Source organism: Maylandia zebra, linkage group LG12 (genome assembly GCF_041146795.1).
Source record: "Maylandia zebra isolate NMK-2024a linkage group LG12, Mzebra_GT3a, whole genome shotgun sequence".
NCBI classification, from domain to species: Eukaryota; Metazoa; Chordata; class Actinopteri; order Cichliformes; family Cichlidae; genus Maylandia; species Maylandia zebra.
The window spans coordinates 15,040,730-15,063,845 of record NC_135178.1 but is presented as its reverse complement, the minus strand read 5'-3'; the positions used below and the strand labels follow the sequence as shown (position 1 = coordinate 15,063,845).

General features: G+C 41.8%; 1 protein-coding gene across 3 annotated transcripts in view; it reads right to left on the bottom strand.

Moving 5' to 3' along the window:
- The window catches only part of LOC101479501 (tetratricopeptide repeat protein 28), a 192,123-nt gene that overhangs the window by 33,608 nt on the left and 135,399 nt on the right, over positions 1 to 23,116 (bottom strand). For all 3 annotated transcript variants that reach the window (XM_012917361.4, XM_004544255.4, XM_004544257.4), the window contains one exon: positions 7,757 to 8,264. In XM_012917361.4, coding sequence (XP_012772815.1) covers positions 7,757 to 8,264 — 508 coding nt within the window. The remainder of the gene's footprint in view (positions 1 to 7,756; positions 8,265 to 23,116) is intronic.

Below are 23,116 nucleotides of genomic sequence, written 5' to 3'. Positions count from 1 at the left end.
TTTGCATCTCACCCCAGTCTTGAATCGGGGATCTTTTGCATATTAGGTGAATGTGTTAACCACTATCCTATGGACCAATACAGATACCTGTTCAATACCATGAATTAATTAATCATTTAAATAAGAATAACAATAATAATTAAACAAATTCAACTTTACTTTCTTCTTGCTCTTCATCACAGTATTCTTTAGCACTGATGTGGCACCACAGTCAACAAGGCCAATATACTTTTGGACGTGCTAAGTGCACAACACTGCTACTTTCTGACAGCCGTCCTTGTCAGCTGGATGTGTGCTACGTCTTTAACTTTATCTGCACTCATGTACTCAAGAGTTATTGACTTTAGTTTCTAAGCTGAGCAGCCTTGATTGCCATCTGGCTGCCTGCTTGGTATCTGTATTACTACTGCATTGTTTTGTGGGAAATTAGCACAGCACAGAGCCTTGTGCATACTGTAAATGCAGTATAAAAAAACAAGCAAATAAAAGATGCACTACTATTTTAAACTACTTGATGCTGTTAGTATAGAATTTCCAAAAACAACCAGCCATTTAAGAAGGCAAAAGAGGATAAAACATCAGTAATCATTCTTTTCTTAAAGAGGCCCTAGTTCTAATTTCATTCATATTTTAAGCCATTCTTTAAATGATAAGTCAGTTCTTCCCCACACAGGATACAGTGTAATTATAGATGGCTAATGAGAGTCTCTCTGCTAACACATTTTTCAACTTTAGGGATCTCTTATGAAGTTAAAAGAAATATTGCACTGAAACAGCATTATTTATAGCCGCCGTCTGAGTATGACACTCATACAGAGGATGTGAAACTTCCAAAGATGATACAGATGACTGTATGATAATAGCAACAGTGCAGGCAGCCCACATATCAAGTGTATGGAAATTAAAGGGTGGATGAAGGATGAAATGCTACATTATATGAAGCATTTTAAAAGAGTTGCACAATACACAATAGCATTGTAATGATCTGTTGGGGGAAGCAGTGAGCTGAAGCAGACATCAGATCCTCCTGGGATCTGCAGGAAGGGGTGGAGCTTGGGGGGGGGTTGGACTTAAGGTATTTAATCCTCACCCGCAGACACAGACATCTCCTACAGTCTGACTGACAGAGGCCCAGGAAGGACACGATGTGGATAGATGGCTGCGTGCTTAGAGGGCGGGTGGCCTGCCAACAACAACATGCAGACAGAGCGCTGTGCTGTGCTGCGCAGCTCAGCCACTTGCCTGTGGCTGAGCTGCGCTCCTTTGTGCTCCAATTGACCCCAACCCCTATTTCAGCTCACTAAACCAAGTACTCTGTACTCTCTGTACTATACACGACTGACACCTGACTCATCCTGCCTCTTAACCAACAATGTTCAGTCTCAATCATCTGATCTTTTTCGGTTGCACTGCAAAATCTCCCGTCTGTTTAGGAATAGGTCACATTTCATGCTGAATTTGCACATGTGCTGCAAAAAAGGGCACAGTCGTTCGAGGCAGAGCAATGCTACAGCTCTTTTGTTTCATTTATTGGCTCCACGGTGAGTCAAGTACTAATTCTGCATGGTGAGCTATACTTCAGTGTAAGAACAAGGATCATGAAAGTGTTTCACGAGGCCTTTCGTCCGGTTTCTGGCTCGGTATTTGGTCATGAGATTAATGGGGCCATGCTAAGGGGAGACAGAGAGCATCTGCTGCTTTTTGGAACAAAACAGAAAAGTGGGGCCAGGCTAGAAAGACACTCTCTTTCAAAAACCTCTCCAAGAGAGTAACGTAAGCCTGACATCATAATAGGCCCATCACCACTTGACCTCTTCTCCAACCACTGTTCCTTTTACTCCTTTTTCTCCTCACTTACTTGCAGGCCTGCTAACATTTACTTAAGGCATTTACCTGGCCATTAGTGGAGAGTTTAAAAGTGTCACAGGACTTAGATAAATTCACTTTTAAACATTTGCTTGGCTCCTTCACAGCCCTATTCTTGCAATGTGCATTCATTCATCCTGTTTGGCCAATTAGGCCCACTAAATTCCTCTGTAAATTCAGTCCTCTCTTGCTCCCGCCGCTTCCTGGTCAGACTTCTAATATATCCACAGTTACCACTTTTTCCAAAGGCTTAGGTACAAAAGTGAATAATCCGCATGTATCGGTGCTCCAGGCAAGTCTGGTCCCTGTCTGTGCTTTGCTCCAGTTATGGGCAGCACTCGAAAAGTACTGGATTCATGTCCACACAACCACAATATTATGATGCTGACGAGGAAGATGAGAGAGCATTCGGTAAAATCATTTCACAACGAGCAACATCTTTTTCTCTTCTCTTTTTAAATAAAATCTGCTAATTAGTTGTTTATTCTTCCTGTTTATGGCACTTACTCAAAAGGTTACATCAGCTTAAAATACCAAGTCCGCTGCCGGTGCTACTGACACATGCAATCCATTCTCAAATGACTTGCAAAAGGGAAAAAGCTAAAAAGCACTAAAAGTGCAGACAGTCTTTATTACAGCAACTTCAGAAACTCTTTCGTTATACAAGTTATGTTTTGTTTTTCTGAAGCAAGTGACAAGATCTAAATACAGAGCACAGCAGTACACACTGTCTGATTCCGTGTTGTTTTCCGAACTCCTCTCTCTGTTGTTTTCCTCTTTCTGTTTTTGCGAACATCAGCAGAAAGCTCTCCCTGAGGATGCACAATAAAAGGAAAGAAGGGGGAAAAAAATGCTTAATTAGGAGTTTCACGTCCAGCCTTTCCAGCTTGAAGGAGCCAACGTTTCCAGTGACTCCTTTGCGTCATAATGGTCAAAGGAGCAGGGTGACTAAAGAAAAGCAAGCAGCAAAAGGCCGAGCTAAGAAAGCACAAACACTTCCAAACAAACTTATTTGAAGTCTCTTTGAAGTGAAATGCACAGGAGTGGGTGGGTGGGCAGGGGGAATAATACAATTTACATTCTGTTTCATGAATACCACAAATGTGAAGTACATGGGGTCCCCCTCCGCCTCATTCCTCTCTGAGATATTAAATATTGCTGACTAGGGGGTAAGTTGGCCAATTAATGAATAATAAATGGGGCAGGAATGCAACATTTTCATATCCTTTATAGGTCAGAGTGTGCTGAGCCAGGGCTGCTGGTACCGCCGGGCATCGCGGTTAGATATTAAAGCACAGCAATCTCTATACAACTGTACCTCAGAGCCATGTCAACTGCTGCCGCTCCACCCACACTACACGCAACATTAACGACGAGCTGAGAGGGCATAATAAAAGTTTGCGCGTTCCTCTTTCTGCAACTTCTGCCCATCCCTCTCACGATGTTTTTTTCCGCTTTTATCACTGCTCGTTAATCTTCACTCGATCATTCACTCCCTCTTTGTGCACAGCGTAAAGGCAGTATTTCTTTTTTCTTTTTTTTTTGAAGTCTGAGACAGCATCCTGTTAGTTTTAGTCCATATCTTCTTGTGCTACATAAGCAGGCTCGCGGGCACCAATGACGGGGAAAAACAATGCACGGCGCAGTGGCGCAAACAAAAACAACAACAATGGGGCAATTACGGACTGATGCTTCACAACCTCCACTTCATTCTCTGTTATCTTCATTATTCAGCTCCTCTTGAATCAGCTATTAAAGGTAATTAAGCGATTCATCAAGTCAGTTTCAATTACTGGGAGCTTGACAGCTGCAGATTACAATCAGTAGGGGTGAGCGGAGAGATGGGGAGACCGAGAGAGGGAGGCATCAAAAAGTGAAGAGAGAGAGAGAAAACAGACAACAAGTGCTAACCGATCAGGCACCACGGAGATGGGCAACAAGCTCTCCTGGGTGTCGAGTGCTAATGTATCCACATGCCGGTCCAGGCATGTCCAGGCACCTGTCCACAAAGCAACAGGCTTCATAGTTACCACGCACTCACTTAGCTTTTGCTCCGTCACCAGCTGGCGGTCTTTGATACCACATCAGCTACACTATCATTACTCTGTCATGGACTGGAAGAACTGTAATGTTAATAATGAATAAAACTGCTCTTGCCATCATAACAGCAATCACACTACAGACAGGAATAAATCTGCTGCCTAACATACAGTGCCCACTCGTAATAAAGCTCACATGTAGCATCATAAAACGTCCTCACAGGCACCCCTAATTTATGGGAACCGGTTACCAGCTTGCTTTTTTTTTTTTTTTTTTAAGTCAGGTGTGTGTTGGAGCTAAGAGCAAGACAGAACGTGCAGCCATTAGGCTGGTCAAAGGACAGCTTCAATTTATGTTTGGCTGATTAACCCTGCACTCTGCTTGCACAATTTTGCGCATTAGGTTCAGGAATAATTTATCTGGAAGGAACTATTATGCCTCTTAGTTGTCCATTAGAGTCGGGTTTACTACGGTCTTGATGGCTATCATAAGTCATCCGGCACAGGTTGTAATTGCTGGACTAAATACAGAAGAATTGCCCCTATCATAGACTGCTCATCGGGTGTTGAAAATCCAAAAGGGCACCTTTATCCCCAAGCTTCCCTTCATCATTATATCAGCACACTCCGCAAGGTTACTTTCTAATAATTTTAGCAGGATTTAAATGTGAAACACTGGATTGTAATTACATTTTTAAGATCCGGCTCAATCAAATATTACATTTTCTCCCACCTAACTTCTATATCTATCTCACATTCACATTTCAATGGAAGATGTGATTAAGTCTGAACCATTCTGAAGGTGAGAGCAGAGCAAATTTATGTCAGGGAATTTCCCATTAAGAATTACATACTTGCATGGGGGTCTATTTACTTTCTGACAGTCTCCAAGTAGAAATGACAGCTGATTTTAACATGCACCATCCTCCTTGCTCTCAGTGTAGACTCCTTGCACTTCACTTGCCTTATATCACATTATCTGCTGTGCACTGTCCACTTGAGACATTCATTTATGAATTAAATATATATTTCTGCAAGCAACGTTCCACAAAATAGTAATGATAAAGTAACACCACAGCATATTTTCAGTGTATAATATACTGCTTGGCTTTATGAGTCGTAAATATTCAGTAAAACAATAATAAATAAGCAGCGCATTTAAAGAAGACAAAGGAATGCAGCCTGCAACATAGCCAAAAGCCTAAGACGAGGCTCTCAAACTCATAATCAGCCTAAAACAATGCAAAGAGCAGTCATTAAACACTCATATTCCATCTCTTTAGTCTCCTCCATTGTTCTGTATTAATTCAAAAAACGCCTTAAACCAAGAAAGCTTGGTTTACAGCAGCTACGTGTAAATATAGAGTAACTGAAATGTTATCTACTTCCAGTCTACAAGATTTCTTGCTATCAAACTACCAGATGCTTCCTCATTTTGGAGGATGTGCTTTGAAATAGATCTGTCATTGAGCTCCTGAACAGGATGGCATTTGAAGTGAGGGATCGCACCATATGGTGACTGACGGTTTTTAGAGAAGAAGTAAAAACATTCAAACAAAAACCAACAACAACATAAAAGTTTACCTCAACTTCTGACAATGCAAAGCAATATGTCCAATAAAGTGCAAGTATTCGAAGTCTTGGTAGAAAATTTGAAATCAAATTTGAAAATTTGATCTATTTTTGAACCTGAGCCCCAGTTTTACATCTTTCTAGATTGAAATTAATTGTAGGGACAAACACGTATGTGGAATAGTTCTAGTGCTGAACAAGAACACTAACCAGCAACTGCAAAAGAGCTGCAATGCCATTCCACATGGCAATTATCCACGTAAAAGTGATTGTTTTTGCCACTAACTACTTTCAAGTGTGTGACAACACATAGAACAGATGCATGTAACTGAAGTCTCAAAAAGTCTTACAGGAGGTGACTTGATGGAGGATGTGTGTGAAATAGTTGTGTTAAGTGACAAATGCGTGAAAACACTGGGCATCGCAAACTGTCGTGTTAGCAGTGACCATTTTGACACGTGATCACAACTTCCACTCAGACAAGAGAATTCATCCTTAAATAAGGTGCATTTTCCTGAAGGGAAAGGGTTTTATAAGAACAGAGAAACTTACAGATGTAAGTTATTTTGTTGATCAAACTTCCACCGAGCAAGTGAGTATTAAGGGTTTAATGGATTAAATGGTTTGTCTGCAAAATGTCAGTAAATATTGGAAGCTGTCAACTAGGGCTGCCACGATTTGTCGACTAGTCACGATTACGTTGACTATCAAAATCGTCGACGACTGATTTAATAGTCGACGCGTCGTTTGAAGCTTTGTAAGATCACAAAAGACGCAGGAATAAGTGGCAGGATTTAAGAGTGTAATAACGGACTGAAACAGAAGATGGCAGCATTGCATGTACAAGGATGTCAGCTACCGTTAAGCCCGAAGAAGAAGAAGAAGCAGCTGTGTCCCAGAATTCATAGCGCGGCCCAGCGCAGTTTCCAACAATGGCGGCAGCTGGTTAGTTTTAATGTTACTCTTATTATTCTTTCTGGGTCACAAAATAAACGTTTAACATATTTTCAGGCGAGAATGTAGCTGTGTAAACCTCAAATATCTGCTCAGTTTATCAGGACACCACATATTTTCAAAAGTGCTCCGACGTTTTCGGAGACATCTGTTACCCACTAGCTCGTTAGCGAGCCGGGGGCTAGGCTCACTAGCGCCGTGAGAACACCGGACTCCCCGCAAATCGTTTTCAAACCCACCGCCGTCTTTCGCTACTCAGGTTAAATATATATGAGTCACTTAGATAACTTAAAATGTTATTGTTTGGCTTTTTTTTTTTTTTTGTGTTTTATTTGTTCCTGAGTAAATCAGTTTGTCTGAGATTAAAGTTTTTACACAGCTGAATAAACGTCAAGCAGACAACTGATTATCAGAAGTGTGAGATGCTCCAGAATATACTCCAGTGTCCTGTTATATTTTAGATAGCAAGGAGTTTATTAAACTTCACCGAAACAATCCGCAAATTTCATTAAAATTTAATAAACTATCATCTTGTCTTTATTTTTAGTTAGCACAGACCTTAAACACTTAAAGCTGTAAGCTAATGATAGTTATATAAGAGCAGATGCTGCTGGTGCAATAAGCTGTAGTTTTGCGTCCAATGGATGATGATCTGATTAGTCGACTAATCGCAAAAATAATCGGTGACTAGTCGACTATCAAAATAATCGTTTGTGGCAGCCCTACTGTCAACTGTAATTGCTCAAAGTCGAACATAAATTAATCCGATTTTTTGTTTTTTATTCTCCAAAACACAACAAGACACAATCTATAATCAGACAAAGAAAAGCTTGTTTATCTCCTGTTGATTAACTAATCAATTTATTAACTAATCCTTAGAGCTCTAAAGGAGCAGCATGATTATACAGTTTACCTCGTGGTTGTCAACTCAGAGGATAACATGATTGCTGCTGCTGTAAGAGCATAAAAACACATAAACCACCGAGGGCTGTCTGTATGTCTTATGGATGAACTGCTTAAACAGTGCGATCAGTTAACAACCAGCTGACCCAGTACATCAGTTCAAACGCAGCCTCCTGATTGTGAATGCAACACAGCTTTTGGTCTCCAAGCATAAGACGTCACCTCTTATAGTTACAGTATTATCTTTCTTTCTTCTTGTTAGACTCTACTATGGATTCAGATTTAGATTAATTAGAGATAAATGTATAGATATAGGAATATGTATTTGTTCATCATTCTGTGTGTTACAATTGTGAGAAATTGCCTAACAGTATTGAAGACCACAGTGTACATTACACAACATCCAACCTAAACTTACATACCTAAATTGGAAGAGGCCCTTCCTTCTGCAGCCCTGTCCTTCAAGCCCTCGGCTATAGCCAGCTGCTGCTCGTGGTACTGCTTGGCCCTCTCCAGATCCTGCATACAGCGGGCAGCATGACCCAGTCCTGCGTAGGCTCTCATCTCGATGGACTTCTCCTCCAGCTCTTGCGCGAGCTCCAGAACGTGAGTATGGTAGGACATGGCCTTGTCAAAGTTGCGGTGATAGTGGTAAGCACTGCCCAGGTTACTATAGGCCCGGGCCTCCTCACGTTTATTTTCCAGGGCCTTGGCGATGCTCAGGTGCTGCTCGTGACACTGGACAGCATTATCAAAGTCTCCCATGGCAATGTAGACGGCTCCCATGTTTCCCAGCTCGCGAGCCTCAGACAGTTGATCTTTGGACTGCTTGGCCAGAAGGACACACTGCTTGTGGCTGGCTAGGGCATTCGGGTAGTCCCCTATGGCTGTATATACATGGCCCAAGCTGCTCAGTGCCATTGAGGCCGCCTAGAGAAAAAGAGAAAGGCAGATACTGAAATAAACAGCAAGATACTAAAATCTATGCAAATATAAAGAAAACACAAAAACAATTAATTACACCCACATTTGAGCAACAGTGAGTTTTTGTTTTTTGCTTCTACTTCAGACATTCCCCACCCACACCAATATGTCCCTTTACCCAGATGTACTGTAGATCAAATGAGAAAAAGAAAGGAAAGAAGGAAAATCTAAACTCCCCAAATCTCATAGGAGGCTTAGTGCTCAGAGACTGAACAACAAACAAAACCTGATTTGATTTTGTCTTTGGCTGAGCGAGGAGGGGGGTAAAGTGTGATGCAGATCAGCGCAGCAGCAGGCTTGTTTTAAAGCCGCCAGTTTGCCCACTGCAATCACGCTTCGTGGCGCGCCACCACCAACGGAACAAAGACACTGCTAATCAGGAGGGAGAGAATGGGTGTTTTAGCTTCACACCAGAGCTGCGGGCGGCCAACTGACTGACTGCTTTCAAGCTCTCACGCGCTAAAAACACGGAGAACAGAAATAGACTCCAGGCGTTGCCATTTAGTCAGTCTTTCCATTTTTATAACCAACGTCCATCTGTGAAAATGAAATTACAGAAAACACTGGTTATACCTGCAAAATAGGAGGCATTTCAGTATATAAATATAGAGATTTCTAAAAGTAGATTTTTGACCCCCTATATGGCACATTCACTGCAAGCTTATTAGCTGTTTATATGGAGGATAAACAGCTGGGAATTAGGGTCAGTTGTCTTTGTGTGAACAGATGTTCAATTACTCATGCAGGGGCATCTAATAAAGCATCTCCTTCCTGAGGTCCCACTCTGCATCCACCAGCCAGGAAGAGGGTTGGAGGGAGGCCAGAGGAAAGGACAGACATCCTGACAGTTAAGGCCACATTAGAGCCCATCCTGGCCTGCGTGCAGCCTCAGCAACAGAAATGACCTGGATCATAACATACCCAGAAAGTCAAAACTGGAAAATTAAAAGTTACAGTTATAGCAAAGGCTGAACTACCCAATGTAGTCGTGAGAAAAGGCAAGGGACCTCGGTGAATTCAATTCGCTTTAACCATTTCCATATTGCTTAACAAATACAAATACGGATGCGATTTAAAGAACTGGAGAGCAGGAGATGGGGTTTTTTGTTGTCTTTTTTTTGCATCGTTCCAGCACCACTTAATGAAAATATTGAGCGCTCTGAATAAATATAAAAGCGAAGAAGATTGCTGAGAAAAAAAAATCAATACAATCGGACACTCTTGAAAATGCTTATAAAGACAAACATTTTTCTCTGAATCTTTCACACATTCTTTTTTTAATGCACCAATCCAGCGCTATTGTTCCGTCATTTCACATAGCTGCTGATGCCTGGAATCAATTACCTGCTGACATAAGGACTTCCAGCAGTTTGCTCAAGTTTAAAGACTCGACAAGGCATTATACAAGCCCAGGGAGGCAATTATCCCTCCGTCACAACTGTTGCTGTTTCATGTTCCCAGATAGCCTATCTAGAGCTGCTCAATTACATGTGCCTTTTGAAGCTTCCCTCCATCTCTCCGATTCAAACTTCAACTCTTCTGAGCAGAAAAACAGAGAGGATTCCTCATTTCTGTCTGTCTTCAACCGGGCGCAGTGGGAGACGGGGGAGAGAAAACGGGGAGTGGGAGGGGGGCACAATCATTCTCCAGTTGAGATGAGTTGCTCTTGTGATCAGTGTCCCTCTAAAGTGAGACTGCAACGCTGCATTTTCTCCTCAGATGGAAGCCAAGATAGGCAGATAATGAGGAGCCAGCCTTCCCAGTTACAGAGGATACACAGCGTTTGGCTCGGTGTTTTTGGACAGTGCTTGGGACCATATGAATCTTTCTCACTTCTGACTGCAGTCCTCCCCAACACTGCTCATTCTGACTCCCCGCTAGTTACAAAAAATAACACTCAGTCGGGGAAGAGGAATAATGCTGCGTAATTTCTGCCAAATTGACTTCATTCTAATTTGAGTCCATTTCTTTTCTGCACTTATCTTTCCTCCCTCCACATTCTTACGCTCGTCTCCCCCGCTCCGCTCAATTCGTCTGGAGAGTCAGATCTGATTGTGTTTACAGAGTCCAGCCCTTCTCCGGATGTGTGCTGATTTGATTAATCCCAACGCCGCCCATTATAAACTGTTGATAAACCACTGGCTCTTATCAGCAAACACATTTTGCACCAAAGGTCTGCTAATGAAAGGTAAACTAGTTCTGCCGGGGAGAGAGGAGGGAACGAGAGGGATATAGAGGACGGGCTGAGATGACATGTTAATCAGAAATGCTTGGCTCCGTTTTTTCCCCTGACAGGGACAGTAGTTTAGGATTTCTTGCTGGTTTTTCTCTCTTTGACTCCACAACTAAGTATGTTTATATTTTGTAGCACATAAGAGAAATGGCTGCTTTCATAGAACATGCTAGAAGTAATGCATTATACTTTACATAATTAGCCCCTTATGTCATGCAGCGAGGCTGCTTTTGATCACTGGCCTTGGTGGTATGCACGTTGTGTGACTCTGAGCCCCTGGTGTGTGTTTTATTTCTTACACTGGAACAGACGAGTGCTGCCCACCACTTCACTGCAGCACTGAGCTGTGTGGTTATGCCTCGCCTTGCAGCTGTGGGACTATGGCTCTTTGAACATCCTCCTTTTTTTTCACTTTGGACCTATGAGGTCTGATATACTTTAAACAACCAAGGCTATCATCACACACTGGCAGAGCTTATAGGACAAGCCTGGTTGCCATGGAGATCTAAATAGTTGAATTATGGCTGGCCTTGTAGAGAGACTCCCACTACTATTCGTATAAACATAGGTGTGGGACCTCCTTCTGTGCGAACAAAAATAGGCAAACAAATACAAGGGCGAGTGTACAAACAAGCATCCACTGCTCTGCCCTTTGCTTCTTCAGCTGAACCTGGTGGCTGTATCTGTGTCTGGTCAGAGACACGCTTCTTCACAGGTTTGAGCTAAAGAAGAAATCACAAAGGTCTGAAGGCTAAACTTGCTATATTGGCTTAAACATAAGTGCACATAGCATAAAAGTGATAGAATTAGAGGTCAGTAAGGTGTAAGATGTTAAAGTTTACCCTCTGTCCAAAAGGCATGTGCTGCAGCAGGGCAGAGTAGCTCCTATTTTAGTAAAGTCTTATTAATGGTATTATACGGAAGAGGCGAGGAGTAATCAGAAGAAGAAAAGTAGTCCAATATGCCCATTTAAAAAGCCCAATGTTACGTATTTAAATGACACATTTGAGTGCTTGCCATTCATTATATGTGTAAAACACAAGTCAACTTTATTTATATAGCACCAAACAACGACTTGTTAGAGAGGGAACCCCAACAATCAGACAACGGCAGCGACAGCGGGAAGGAAAAACTCCCTTTTAACAGGAAAGAATGTCCAGCCATCTGCAGTGACCGGTTGGGTGTGAGGGAAGGGAGACAGAACAAGAGATACACAAGCTAAATAAACAAATATTCATTTTAAAGAAGCTCAAACCAGCAAAAATCTGTGTCAGCTGTGTTTGATAAAAGCTACCATGTATCGAGTATACGCCATCATTAACTTCCTGGGTTAACCCAGGCATGAAACAAGCATCTGAAGTGATACCAGTCACTTCAAAAAGGTGACTAGTGTGACTGAGAACATTTGCAACACCACACGCTCGCACCTCAATGTATCCTCCTGCAAAACGCATGCACACAGGAACAGCTGTCTAATTAAAAGGCAGTGCAGAGGGAAGGTGAGGAGGACCATGCACCAGTGTTTCCCTTAACGAGCTGGGCTCAGGCAGCAACAGGAGCCTGGCTGGCAGGGAACAGAACCACACACTGGAGGGAGCGGGGGGGTGCAGGGAAGAGCAGAGTGGGAGGAGGAGGAGGAGGAATGGGGCCTGATAAAAGGCTATGGAAGAGATTGTGTTTGAAGGATGAGAGAAGAGAATGCTGGAGACGTCCCCAGGGCGAGGATGTCCTTAGATCTGAATTCACCTGCAGAGATGCATTTTGACAAAAAAGAAAACATCTCAACAGTAATAAACGGAACAGACCAGTCACAGATGCTCTCAAAGGAACTTGAACGAGGCTTTTTAAAGGTGAGCGTTCTTGTCTATGCATGCAAAAAAATAAACGAAACAAAACAACAATGAAAAACAAAAACACATATATGCATGTATGAAAAAACAAGAGAGAAAAAGGGGGGAACATAAAGGAGGCACGCTGGCGACGTCACTCTGGAGGACTGGGGGTGGGGATTTGTATGATAAAATATTCATCTGGTTTTATGGGTGTATATTCCATTCTCTTTCCTCGCTCGGTGTTTGCACACAGATATGGATCCTATGGGAGCCACCATTAGATCAGCCAAATGACTGCCTCTCTGCCATATCAGAACCTTCTGTTTTTTTAAGCAGGCAAATGCTCTGCTTTGCCAAGCGAGGGCAGGTACAGCTGTGCCTGATTGCTCGCTTTCACACACGCATTTGTGAGCTTACACAAACAGACACACACACACACACATATCGAACGCACACAAGTCCACGGTGGCTGATAAACTCGCTGCATTCCAAGCTCAATTCAACGTTGCATCTTCGGAGCCAAATTTCAGCCCCGTTTCTATTTTCCTTTCCAACTTTGAAAATAACATTCATAAAAGTCATAACTCTGTTGCTTCCAGAATTGCAAATCAATGAAAGACGGGCCGTATCATCAACTGCGCCTTTGTGGGAATGTTATTTGTTTTTGTCTGAGAAGAAAAGAAATACAGATATAATTTTGGTGGCTGCCAATTACGTTAATCAATCACCAGAGCTGATTTGATCTATTCAGACTGAAGAGATACCAGCGGAGCCACTTGTTTTTCTCTGACCTGTGTAACCTCCAGCGTGCAGATGAATGACGCCAGAGGTAGGAAGATTAATAATTCCTTTAGCCTTCAATGGACATGTGCACAAAGGATTGATTGTCACTAAAGGTCAAGCAGTGGGCACTCATTACAGCTACTGTGCTGCCTGTCAGACTGACTACTGCAGTCACACAGAGCTGCACACTCACTGCAAACATATAGACACAAAATAATGTGTATCATTAGCTAACGATAACGACATGGCAAGCCACATTTTTACTATCTCACTATCTCACAACATAACGCACAAATATTCCGCATGTATCCCTGAGCTCTGTGTCTTCTGTCATGTTTGCGCATCTGTGCGTGTGTGTGTGTGTACTTCTGTGCTTAGCCACATTTTTGCAACGGTGTTCTGGAACATGCTTCTACTCATATCCACTCGTTTGTTTGAGGCTATAGCCTGTGAGTTGGTGGCAAACAGGCAGCTGAGAGGGAGGAACACTAGAGGCACAGAGTAAAATTGAACCTGACAGTCTCCATTGGTGTTGGTGGAAAATTTGACTGTTCCCTTTAAGTGGTGTGGGGGTTTGATATTTCAAGCTCCCTCTCTCTGACAATATGCTAGACAAAACAAGGCTTACAGAAATGGCCAAATGTTAAGTGAGGAAAAGAAAGAGAGGGCAGCACGGTAACTGAGCTTCCCAGCCCCCCACCCTCAGCAGTCCCCTACCTCAGAGTGCCCGTCCCCTGTGACAGGATGTCAGCATTGTTCAAATGCAAAAACAGCCCTCCTGCCTGCTGATATAAACACATGAATCTAAAGTCTGGTTGAGGAGGAAATTGAAGAGGTGGCACACAGGGGAAGTGGGGCACTGTGAATGAATCTTAATGTACTCTAAATCAGAGCAAAGCCTTGAAGGGTTGCACGACACTGCTGTTTATTTCTGTGCTAAAGTCAAATCTCCACAGGCATAGCTGTGTGTGATGCCTGCTGCTGTAGGGAATCAATTCTTGAGAGACCTTGTGGTGACAGAAGGGGAAATCACAGTGGTGTTTCAAAGTCATCTGAGAGCAGGGGGGGCTTGAGGTAAACATAAAGGTTTGCAAAGCCTCAAGCAAAAGGACACAGAACAGAGAAATGCACGGTGCTTTGAAGAGCGGAAAACACCTTCTTTAAACTCTAATAATACTGAAGGTAATTGAAAATGACTACTCTAAGTTAATCCAAAGGTACTGCAGGTGGGATAAGCTACTGGGGTGGCTGCTGACATGATTTTATCGATCCACGTGTCATTATCAATTCTGTTTATAGGTCCCTCTCTTTATCCGTTTGCTATCGATTGATTCCTGATCAATTTTATGCGCAAGAAAAAGACAGACCCACAATAGTTTTCAGCATCACGGCAACTTGTCTTTATTATCTCCGGAAGGTGAAAACAATGTCAAAAAAGGCTTGCATGTGTGCAAAACCTCCAGTGCCCTGAGTTTCATGTCATTCAAACACTGATAAAAGAAACTGCAAAAGCAACACAACAGTCTAAAGTTAGATTAAAAGGGGTGTGCCATGTCATCATATAACACTGGTTTCAAAGTCTATCCATTAAAAGCTAATTAGCTGCCGTTACGGTTTCCTGCTGCGGCTGAGGACATGGTGCCAAATATAGCGTAGCTTGTAGGCCTCCACTTCGCATCTGTTAGCATTCAGCAGGATACCAGGCAGTCAATCCAAGGACGCACAAGTCATGGGTTATTCAAGGGCATTTCAGAAGCCTAAAGATGGGAAGTGGTGTGTCTCTGTTAGTCTGCACAGCTGGACAAATCAGGCCTGGCATTTCGAACTACACAGCTCAATCTTTTTAATGGTGCACAAGAAAATTTGGTGTGCTTGTGAGGAGAGGAGAGAAGGACCCGGATCAATATGAGCTGGCCAGAGTTGGTGCTTGGAGCACCCTGACACAAAGAATGAAATGAAGAGTGACAACCAAACGTCCAGACTATCACCACCTCACAGTTCTCTTTTAGAGGGGAGATAGGCGCTCCTGCACTGCTCTCCTCTAATCCACTAACACTAACACCTAATGGGTTTAGACCACATCGGATTTCTGTGAAACAGAACTTGACTTCTATCAAGTTTTTTTTTGTTTTTAAAGTAGCATTCTCACAATCTAGATCAATGCTGAAAATAGTAAAGAGAAGAAAGGGGTATTAAAAAGTAAAGATGCACTGGCTTAATTAGTCATGACAGGCAGTGCACATCTTTAAGTTTCCTTCCTCTGTCTTCTCAGTAAATCAGCAGCAATGAAACAGAGTTTGCTGCTTTCTGCTTAACAGAAAGTGATCCCAGATCAGAAGGATCACATTTCCTGGGTTATTATTTTTGTTATGATTATTATTATTAGTAGTAATATTGATTATATCTGTTCTAAGGACATTTTTATTTCTGACCATTATTGTGTCTTTTTTAATATGTCTTTTTATGAGCCTATGTCTCCTGTTCATCGGACAGTTATTTCCCGCACTTTAGACTCCTCCACAGCACAGAAGTTCTCTGATGTTTTTAATTTAACATTATCCCCACAAAACGATGTTGATTTTTCTATAGATCTATTCAATTATCATTGTCTTTCGATCTTAGATTAAATCTGTCCGATTAAAATGAGACCTGTGCCTGTTTCCAAGTCTGTACCCTGGTTAAATGACAACATTCGTCTTCTAAAACGTAATTGTCGTAAAACTGAGCGGTTATGGAGGAAAACACACTTAAATGTTCATCTCCTTTATTTAAAGGATCTTTTAGCCTCATTTAACAATGCTATTAGAGTTGCGAGGGCTGCTTACTTTTCTCAGTTGGTTGCAAGGAGCAGAGGTAATCCTAAAGTTTTATTTGATACTATTACTAATATATTATTACTCCTGCTCCACCTGCTGCTATTATTTCTTCTGTTGAAGATTGTGAAACTTTTCTTGCTTTCTTTTTAGAAAAAATTAGCAACATAAGGAAAAACCTGTCTTTTTCAGCGTCTGCGCTGTCTGTTCCCACGCCAGCTCGGCCTGTTGTTTTAGAAGGTTTTTCACCTGTTTCACTACCAGAGCTGGGAAAAATAGTTAGTGCAACAAAATTATCCTCTTGCTCTCTTGATTTTTTACCTGCATCATTATTTAAAAATGTCTTTTACTCTACTGGTCCCTGTATTCTTACTATAATTAATACCTCCTTGGCCTCGGGCATAGTCCCTGCCTATTTTAAAACTGCTGTTATACATCCCTTGTTAAAAAAGCCTATGCTGGACCCATCTCTCACTAGCAATTATAGACCGATCTCAAAAATTCCGTTAATTGCTAAGATTCTAGAGAAGATCGTGGCTAAGCAGCTTACAGCAGTTTTAGATAAATATAGTATTTTCGACAAATTTCAATCTGGCTTTCGTAAAGTTCATTCCACTGAAACAGCCCTTCTTAGAGTTTCTAATGACATTTTGTTACAAAGCGATGCAGGTAAATGTTCTGTTCTCTTAATGTTGGATCTTACGTCGGCCTTTGATACTGTTGACCACTATATTTTACTTAACAGGCTGAAACACTGGGTCGGTGTCTCTGGGACTGCATTGAAATGGTTCTCCTCGTATCTCTCTGAACGATATTCTTCTGTGGCCTGGTGAACGCCAGATCACTTTTAAACAAAACTTTTATTCTTCGGGACTTCTTCAGTTCCCGTGATCTGGATTTTCTGTGTGTGACTGAGACGTGGCTGAGTGTTGGTGAGTCCAGTGTTCTATCTGAACTTTTACCTGTGGATTGTTGCTATTTTAACTCGCCACGGACGTCAGGCAGAGGTGGAGGCACAGTGACTGTTTACAAAAAGGATTTTAAATGTAAGCAGTGTTTTCTACAGCCTTCGTTCTCCAGCTTTGAACTTACCTCATTTGAGGTGAGTCGTACAAACCCGGTTTTCTGCGCTGTCATCTATCGCCCCCCGAAATACAATAAGAACTTCATAAACGACTTTTCTGATTTTTTAGCTGGGATTATGCCCAACTATGATAGTGTTCTTATTGTTGGAGATTTTAATATACATGTATGCTGTCCTGATAAGCCACTGGTAAAGGACTTTTTAAGCCTTATTGACTCTTTTAGCCTGGTACAGTCCGTACGTGGCCCTACACATGAGCACGGACACACACTGGACCTTGTTCTGTCATATGGTCTGCCTGTCACTGACTTGGAGATTTGTGACTGTGCACTCTCAGATCATATGCCTGTGTTATTCAACGTTGGTTTGACATATACCGCAGTTAAACCTGGCGCTGCTACTCGGTGCTGTCGGGTTATTAACCCCGCCACTGCTGCGCAGTTTTCTGCTGCTTTTAATCAGCTCGGCGGGCCTTCTGACTTTGTTTCCTCTGACACAGAAGACCTACATTCCTGGTTTAATTCTTGCTGTCAAAAAATCATGGACTCTGTGGCTCCTTTAAAAACCAGGCAGCTTAAGGCTAAACCTGAGCCTTGGTTTAATGAGAGCAGTCGTGCTGTAAAGAGGGAATGTCGTCGAGCAGAACGGAGGTGGAAAAAGGATAAACTGCATGTATCATTTCAAATTCTCAAAGACTGCTGGCATCGCTACCAGAACACTGTTAAAGAGGCAAAAAGGGAATATTTTGCAAATATTATTTCTTCCAACTGTCATAACCCACGTGTGTTATTTAGGACCATTGACACTGTTCTTAATACTCCTTTGAATGTCTGTTTGGAAGTTTCTCCTGAGATTTGCAATGATTTTCTGAACTTTTTTATTGAAAAGGTTGTCACCATCAGGGCTCTTATCACAGCTCCTGACTCTGACCCCTCTGTCTCTGTCCCTTGCGCTGCTGTTTTCACTCAGTTTGAGCTTGTGACGCTCTCCTCTTTAGAGGATGTGGTTCGCCATATTAAGCCCACAGGTTCCCCACGGGATCCTGTCCCTCCACAATTCTTTAAAGAAATTTTTCCTAGTATACAACAGTATGTCCTTGACATTATTAACAGCAGTCTGTCTTCTGGTGTGGTTCCTGCAAATTTCAAACATGCAGTAGTACAGCCACTGCTTAAGAAACCTGGCCTTGATCACACAGTTTTAGCGAACTATAGGCCTATTTCCAAGCTGCCTTTAGTCTCCAAGGTTTTAGAGAAAATTGTTTTTAGTCAACTGAAAGATTTTCTAGATGAAAATGGAATCTTTGAGGTTTTTCAGTCAGGTTTTAAAACCCTTCACAGCACAGAATCTGCATTACTAAGGGTTTTTAATGACATCCTTCTGGCATGTGATTCTGGTAACCATGTTGTTCTTGTCTTGCTTGACCTAACTGCTGCCTTTGACACAGTAGACCACAATATTTTAATTTCTCGATTACATGATGTAGTGGGTATTGGTGGCACTGCACTCAATTGGTTTAGGTCTTATTTGTCAGATAGAACTTTCTCTGTCAGCCTTCTCGGTTACGAATCGTCTTCTGCTCCTCTGTCATGTGGTGTCCCACAGGGCTCAATTTTAGGGCCACTGCTCTTTTCTCTGTATCTACTGCCTCTGGGTTCTATCCTTAGAAGGCATGGGATCTCATTTCACTGTTATGCCGATGACTGCCAAATTTATTTGATACTAAAACGCAAGGATGCCATCTCCATAAAACCTCTCTTGACATGTCTAGATGACATTAAAGCTTGGTTGGCTCGAAACTTTTTAAATTTTAATAAAAAGAAAACAGAAGTGTTGGTGTTTGGACCCAGTGGTCCCTGTGAGTCCTCCTCTGTTGTTTTAGGATCCCTGGAAGTCTATTTTAAATCTGTTGTTACTGACCTTGGTTTTAAGTTGGACAGTGATTTTAAATTGGACCACCAAATCAGAGCAGTGGTGAAGTCCAGTTTTTATCATTTAAGGCGACTGGCAAGACTAAAATCTTTTCTTTCGAGGCAGCACCTTGAAACAGTGATCCATGCTTTTATTTCTTCCCGCCTGGACTACTGTAACTCACTTTATGTGGGGGTCAGTCAGTCATTGCTCTCACGTCTGCAGCTGGTTCAAAATGCGGCTGCACGACTCCTAACAGGAACTCGAAAAAGAGAGCATATAACCCCCGTGCTGGCCTCTCTGCACTGGCTGCCTGTGTCTTTTAGAGTTAATTTTAAAATTCTTATGTTTGTTTTTAAATGCCTACACAGTCTTGCCCCGCCTTACCTCTCTGAGCTTCTTCATCCCCACATACCCTGTCTGTCTCTCAGGTCAGCTGACCAGCTGCTCCTGGAGGTACCGAGATCCAGGAGGAAGCTCAGAGGGGACAGGGCCTTCTCTATTGTGGCTCCAAAATTATGGAATAATTTGCCCATGCATGTTAGAGAGGCCCCTTCACTGTCCACTTTTAAATCACGTCTTAAAACCCACTTTTATTCCTTGGCTTTTAACCTCAGTGAGACTTAGTTTCTTTTTTTAATGCAGTAGTTATTTAATTAATGATTTCACTCTTCTTTTATTTGTTTTTTATTTATATCTCATGTAATTTTATTTTACAGTTCCAATGTACAGCACTTTGTGTCAGCTGTGGTTGTTTTAAAGTGCTTTATAAATAAAGTTGATGATGATGATGATGATGTGGCAGTTTCTAAGTATAGATCATCTTCTGCGTCCCTGTCTTTTGGTGTGCCACAAGGCTCTGTGCTAGGGCCATTACTGTTTTTAGTTTATTTACTCCCTCTTCAGCACATTTTGAGCCCTTTTGAGGATATTTGTTACCATTGTTATGCAGACGATATCCAACTCTATATATCTTTTAAACCGGAAGAGGCTTCTAAGCTGCGGCTTTTAAATGTGTGCTTGGAAACCATTAAAGGCTGGATGGCTGAAAACTTCCTCCAACTAAATGAAAGTAAAACCGAAGTCCTCTTATGTGCCCCAGATAGACATATACCCAGTATAATAAATGCTCTTGGTCCTCTTTCAACATTTGTAAAACCATCTGTCAGGAACTTAGGGATTATCCTTGATCCTGCTCTTACGTTAGATAGTCATGTTAAATCTCTTGTTCGGTCTTGCTTTTATCATTTAAGAAATATTTCTAAATTGAGCTCTATTATATCCTATACCGAACTGGAGATTGTTATTCATGCTTTTATCTCTTCACGACTGGACTATTGCAATTCCCTGTTTACTTGTTTAAATAAAGGTTCTTTGGAGCGTCTGCAGATCGTTCAGAATGCTGCAGCAAGACTTTTGACGAAAGCTTCTAAATTTTCACATATAACACCGTTGCTTATGCAGTTACATTGGCTTCCTGTTGAATTTAGAGTCCAGTTTAAGATTTTGGTTTTAACTTTTAAGGCTCTTCAACAACAAGCACCACCATATATTATTGAACTTTTACAGCCCTATGCCCCTAGTAGGTCTCTGAGGTCGAGTAGTCAGGGCCTACTTGTCATTCAGTATACGAGACTGAAAACTAGGGGTGATAGAGCTTTTGCTACTGTGGCCGCCAGACTGTGGAATTCCCTTCCTCAGGACTTACGATCCGCTGATTCATTGATTACTTTTAAAAAACAGCTAAAAACACATCTTTTTAAAACTGCCTTTTGCTAACTTTGTTTGTATTTTGTCTTTTTAATCTGTTATATCTTGTAAAGCACTTTGTGATCTCTATCTAGAAATGTGCTATATAAATAAAATTTTACTTACTTACTTACTTACTTACTAATCGTATTATGAGCGGACTAGTTAAATGACTGCTTAGAGGTACACTTGACAGACAGAACACAATATCAAATTTCTATTAAAATATTTAAATCTACACAAATAAGTCTTTTTTCATTAACAGTGGGGCAAATGAATGTTTGAAAGACCAAACAAAACATTGCTTTTTGGCCCCTTTTATCTCACTAATCATACTGTCATCAACCCTGTTTCCACAAGAAACAACAAAATACTGCTGTCAACAAAAAAAGCTCTGATAAACCCACCGCACAATATCTGCACAGCAGGAAGAGTAAAATTGGCATGAGCTGATGAAATACCTGCTGGTGAAAATCTAGCAGCTAATGAGCCACATATTTTTAAGGAACTGGTGGTGACCATGAAAGAGAGAATGAATAATGATTTTTCAGGTAGCCATAAATGCCAACGTTGGTCTGTGTCCGCTGGTCCTATAAATACTGGGACATATGACTGTGTGGCCACTACCAGCTCCACCACCATCATCAAGTTTGCTGACGACACCGTCGTGGTGGGCCTGATCTCTGATAACAACGAGACGGCCTACCTGAAGGAGATTAGGAATCTGGAGAACTGGTGCCAGAGGAACAACCTCCTTCTAAACGTCAGTAAGACAAAGGAGCTGATAGTGGACTTCAGCACTAAGCAGGAGAGGAACTACCAGACCCCCGTCATCAACGAGTGCCCAGTGGAGAGAGTGGACAGCTTCAAATACCTCGGAGTTCACATCACGCAGGACCTGTCATGGTCCTGTCACATCAACACCGTGGTGAAAAAGGCCCGACAGCGTCTCTACCACCTCAGACGCTTGAGAGACTTCCAACTGCCCTCCAAGGTGCTCAGGAACTTTTACTCGTGCACCATAGAGAGCATCCTGGCGGGAAACATCTTAACCTGGTTCGGGAACAGCACCATGCAGGACAGACGAGCTCTACAGAGGGTTGTGCGGTCAGCTGAGCGCACCATCCGCTCCGAGCTCCCTGACCTGCACTCAATCTACAGCAGGCGGTGCTGGACCAAGGCCAGGAAGATCGTGAAGGACCTCAGCCATCCCAACAACAGACTGTTCTCTCTGTTGAGGTCAGGAAAGCGATTCCGCTCCCTGAAGACCAACACAGAGAGACTGAGGAGGAGCTTCTTCCCGCAGGCGATACGGTCTCTCAATCACACCACCACACAGTACTGACCCACACATACAGTTCTTACACACACACTGGACTTTCTGGACATTGTTTTTGCACAACACTGGTCACTATATTCTTCATTTCCGGTTAATACTTGTACAGCTGCTGTTATTGTGTATATATTTATTTATATTTATATTTAGATTTCTTCATACATTCTTATATAGTTCTATATTGTGTATTGTGTATTTTGTTGTACAGTTATTTTATTTTCAACTTTAATTTATATATTTATCTTTATCTTATTCTTCCCAGTTAAATTTACCCTTCATTCTAATTTGTGTTGTACAGTTATTTCATTTTTAACCTTAATTTATATTTTATTCCTTCCTAGTTAAATTTACCCTTTTTAATTTTTCATATTTATTTCCTATCTTATTCATAGCCTTTTCCTTTTTTGTTTTCTTTAGGTCACGAGCAGTTGTCCAAGCATTTCACTACATATCGTACTGTGTATGACTGTGTACGTGACAAATAAAATTTGAATTTGAATTTGAATTTACTCTATGCAGTCCTGTGAAAAAAACAGTACAGCTTTACTACTTCCATAGCAATTAAAAGGAACGGGGGTAAGGAACAGTTAGGTGCTGCAAGTGATTACATGATCATCTGCAAGTGTAAGCAACTCTATAAAAGCAGAGGTTCTGAAAGGTTGCTAATTGGAGCATTCAGGTGTGTGTTAAAATAATCCCACAATCTTCCCAGGAGTGGATGTCCCATCAAATTCCCCCAAAGTTCCACAAACAATGTTCAAAGAAACTGCAAAAAACCCAAGAGCTACATCTCAGACTCTACAGGCCTCAGTCGTCCTGTTAAATAACAGACAAGACAATATAATGACAAATGAAAACCACACACAGCGCATTAGCACAAACACCTCATACCAACTGTCGAGCATGGTGGTGGAGGGGTGCTCATTTGACATTTCTTTGCAGCCACAGGACCTGGTAGTCACTGAGTCAAATATGAACTCTGTATACCAAAATATAAATCTGAAAATATAAATCTGAAAAATGGCTGAAAAAGAAAAGAATCAAGGTTTTGCAATGG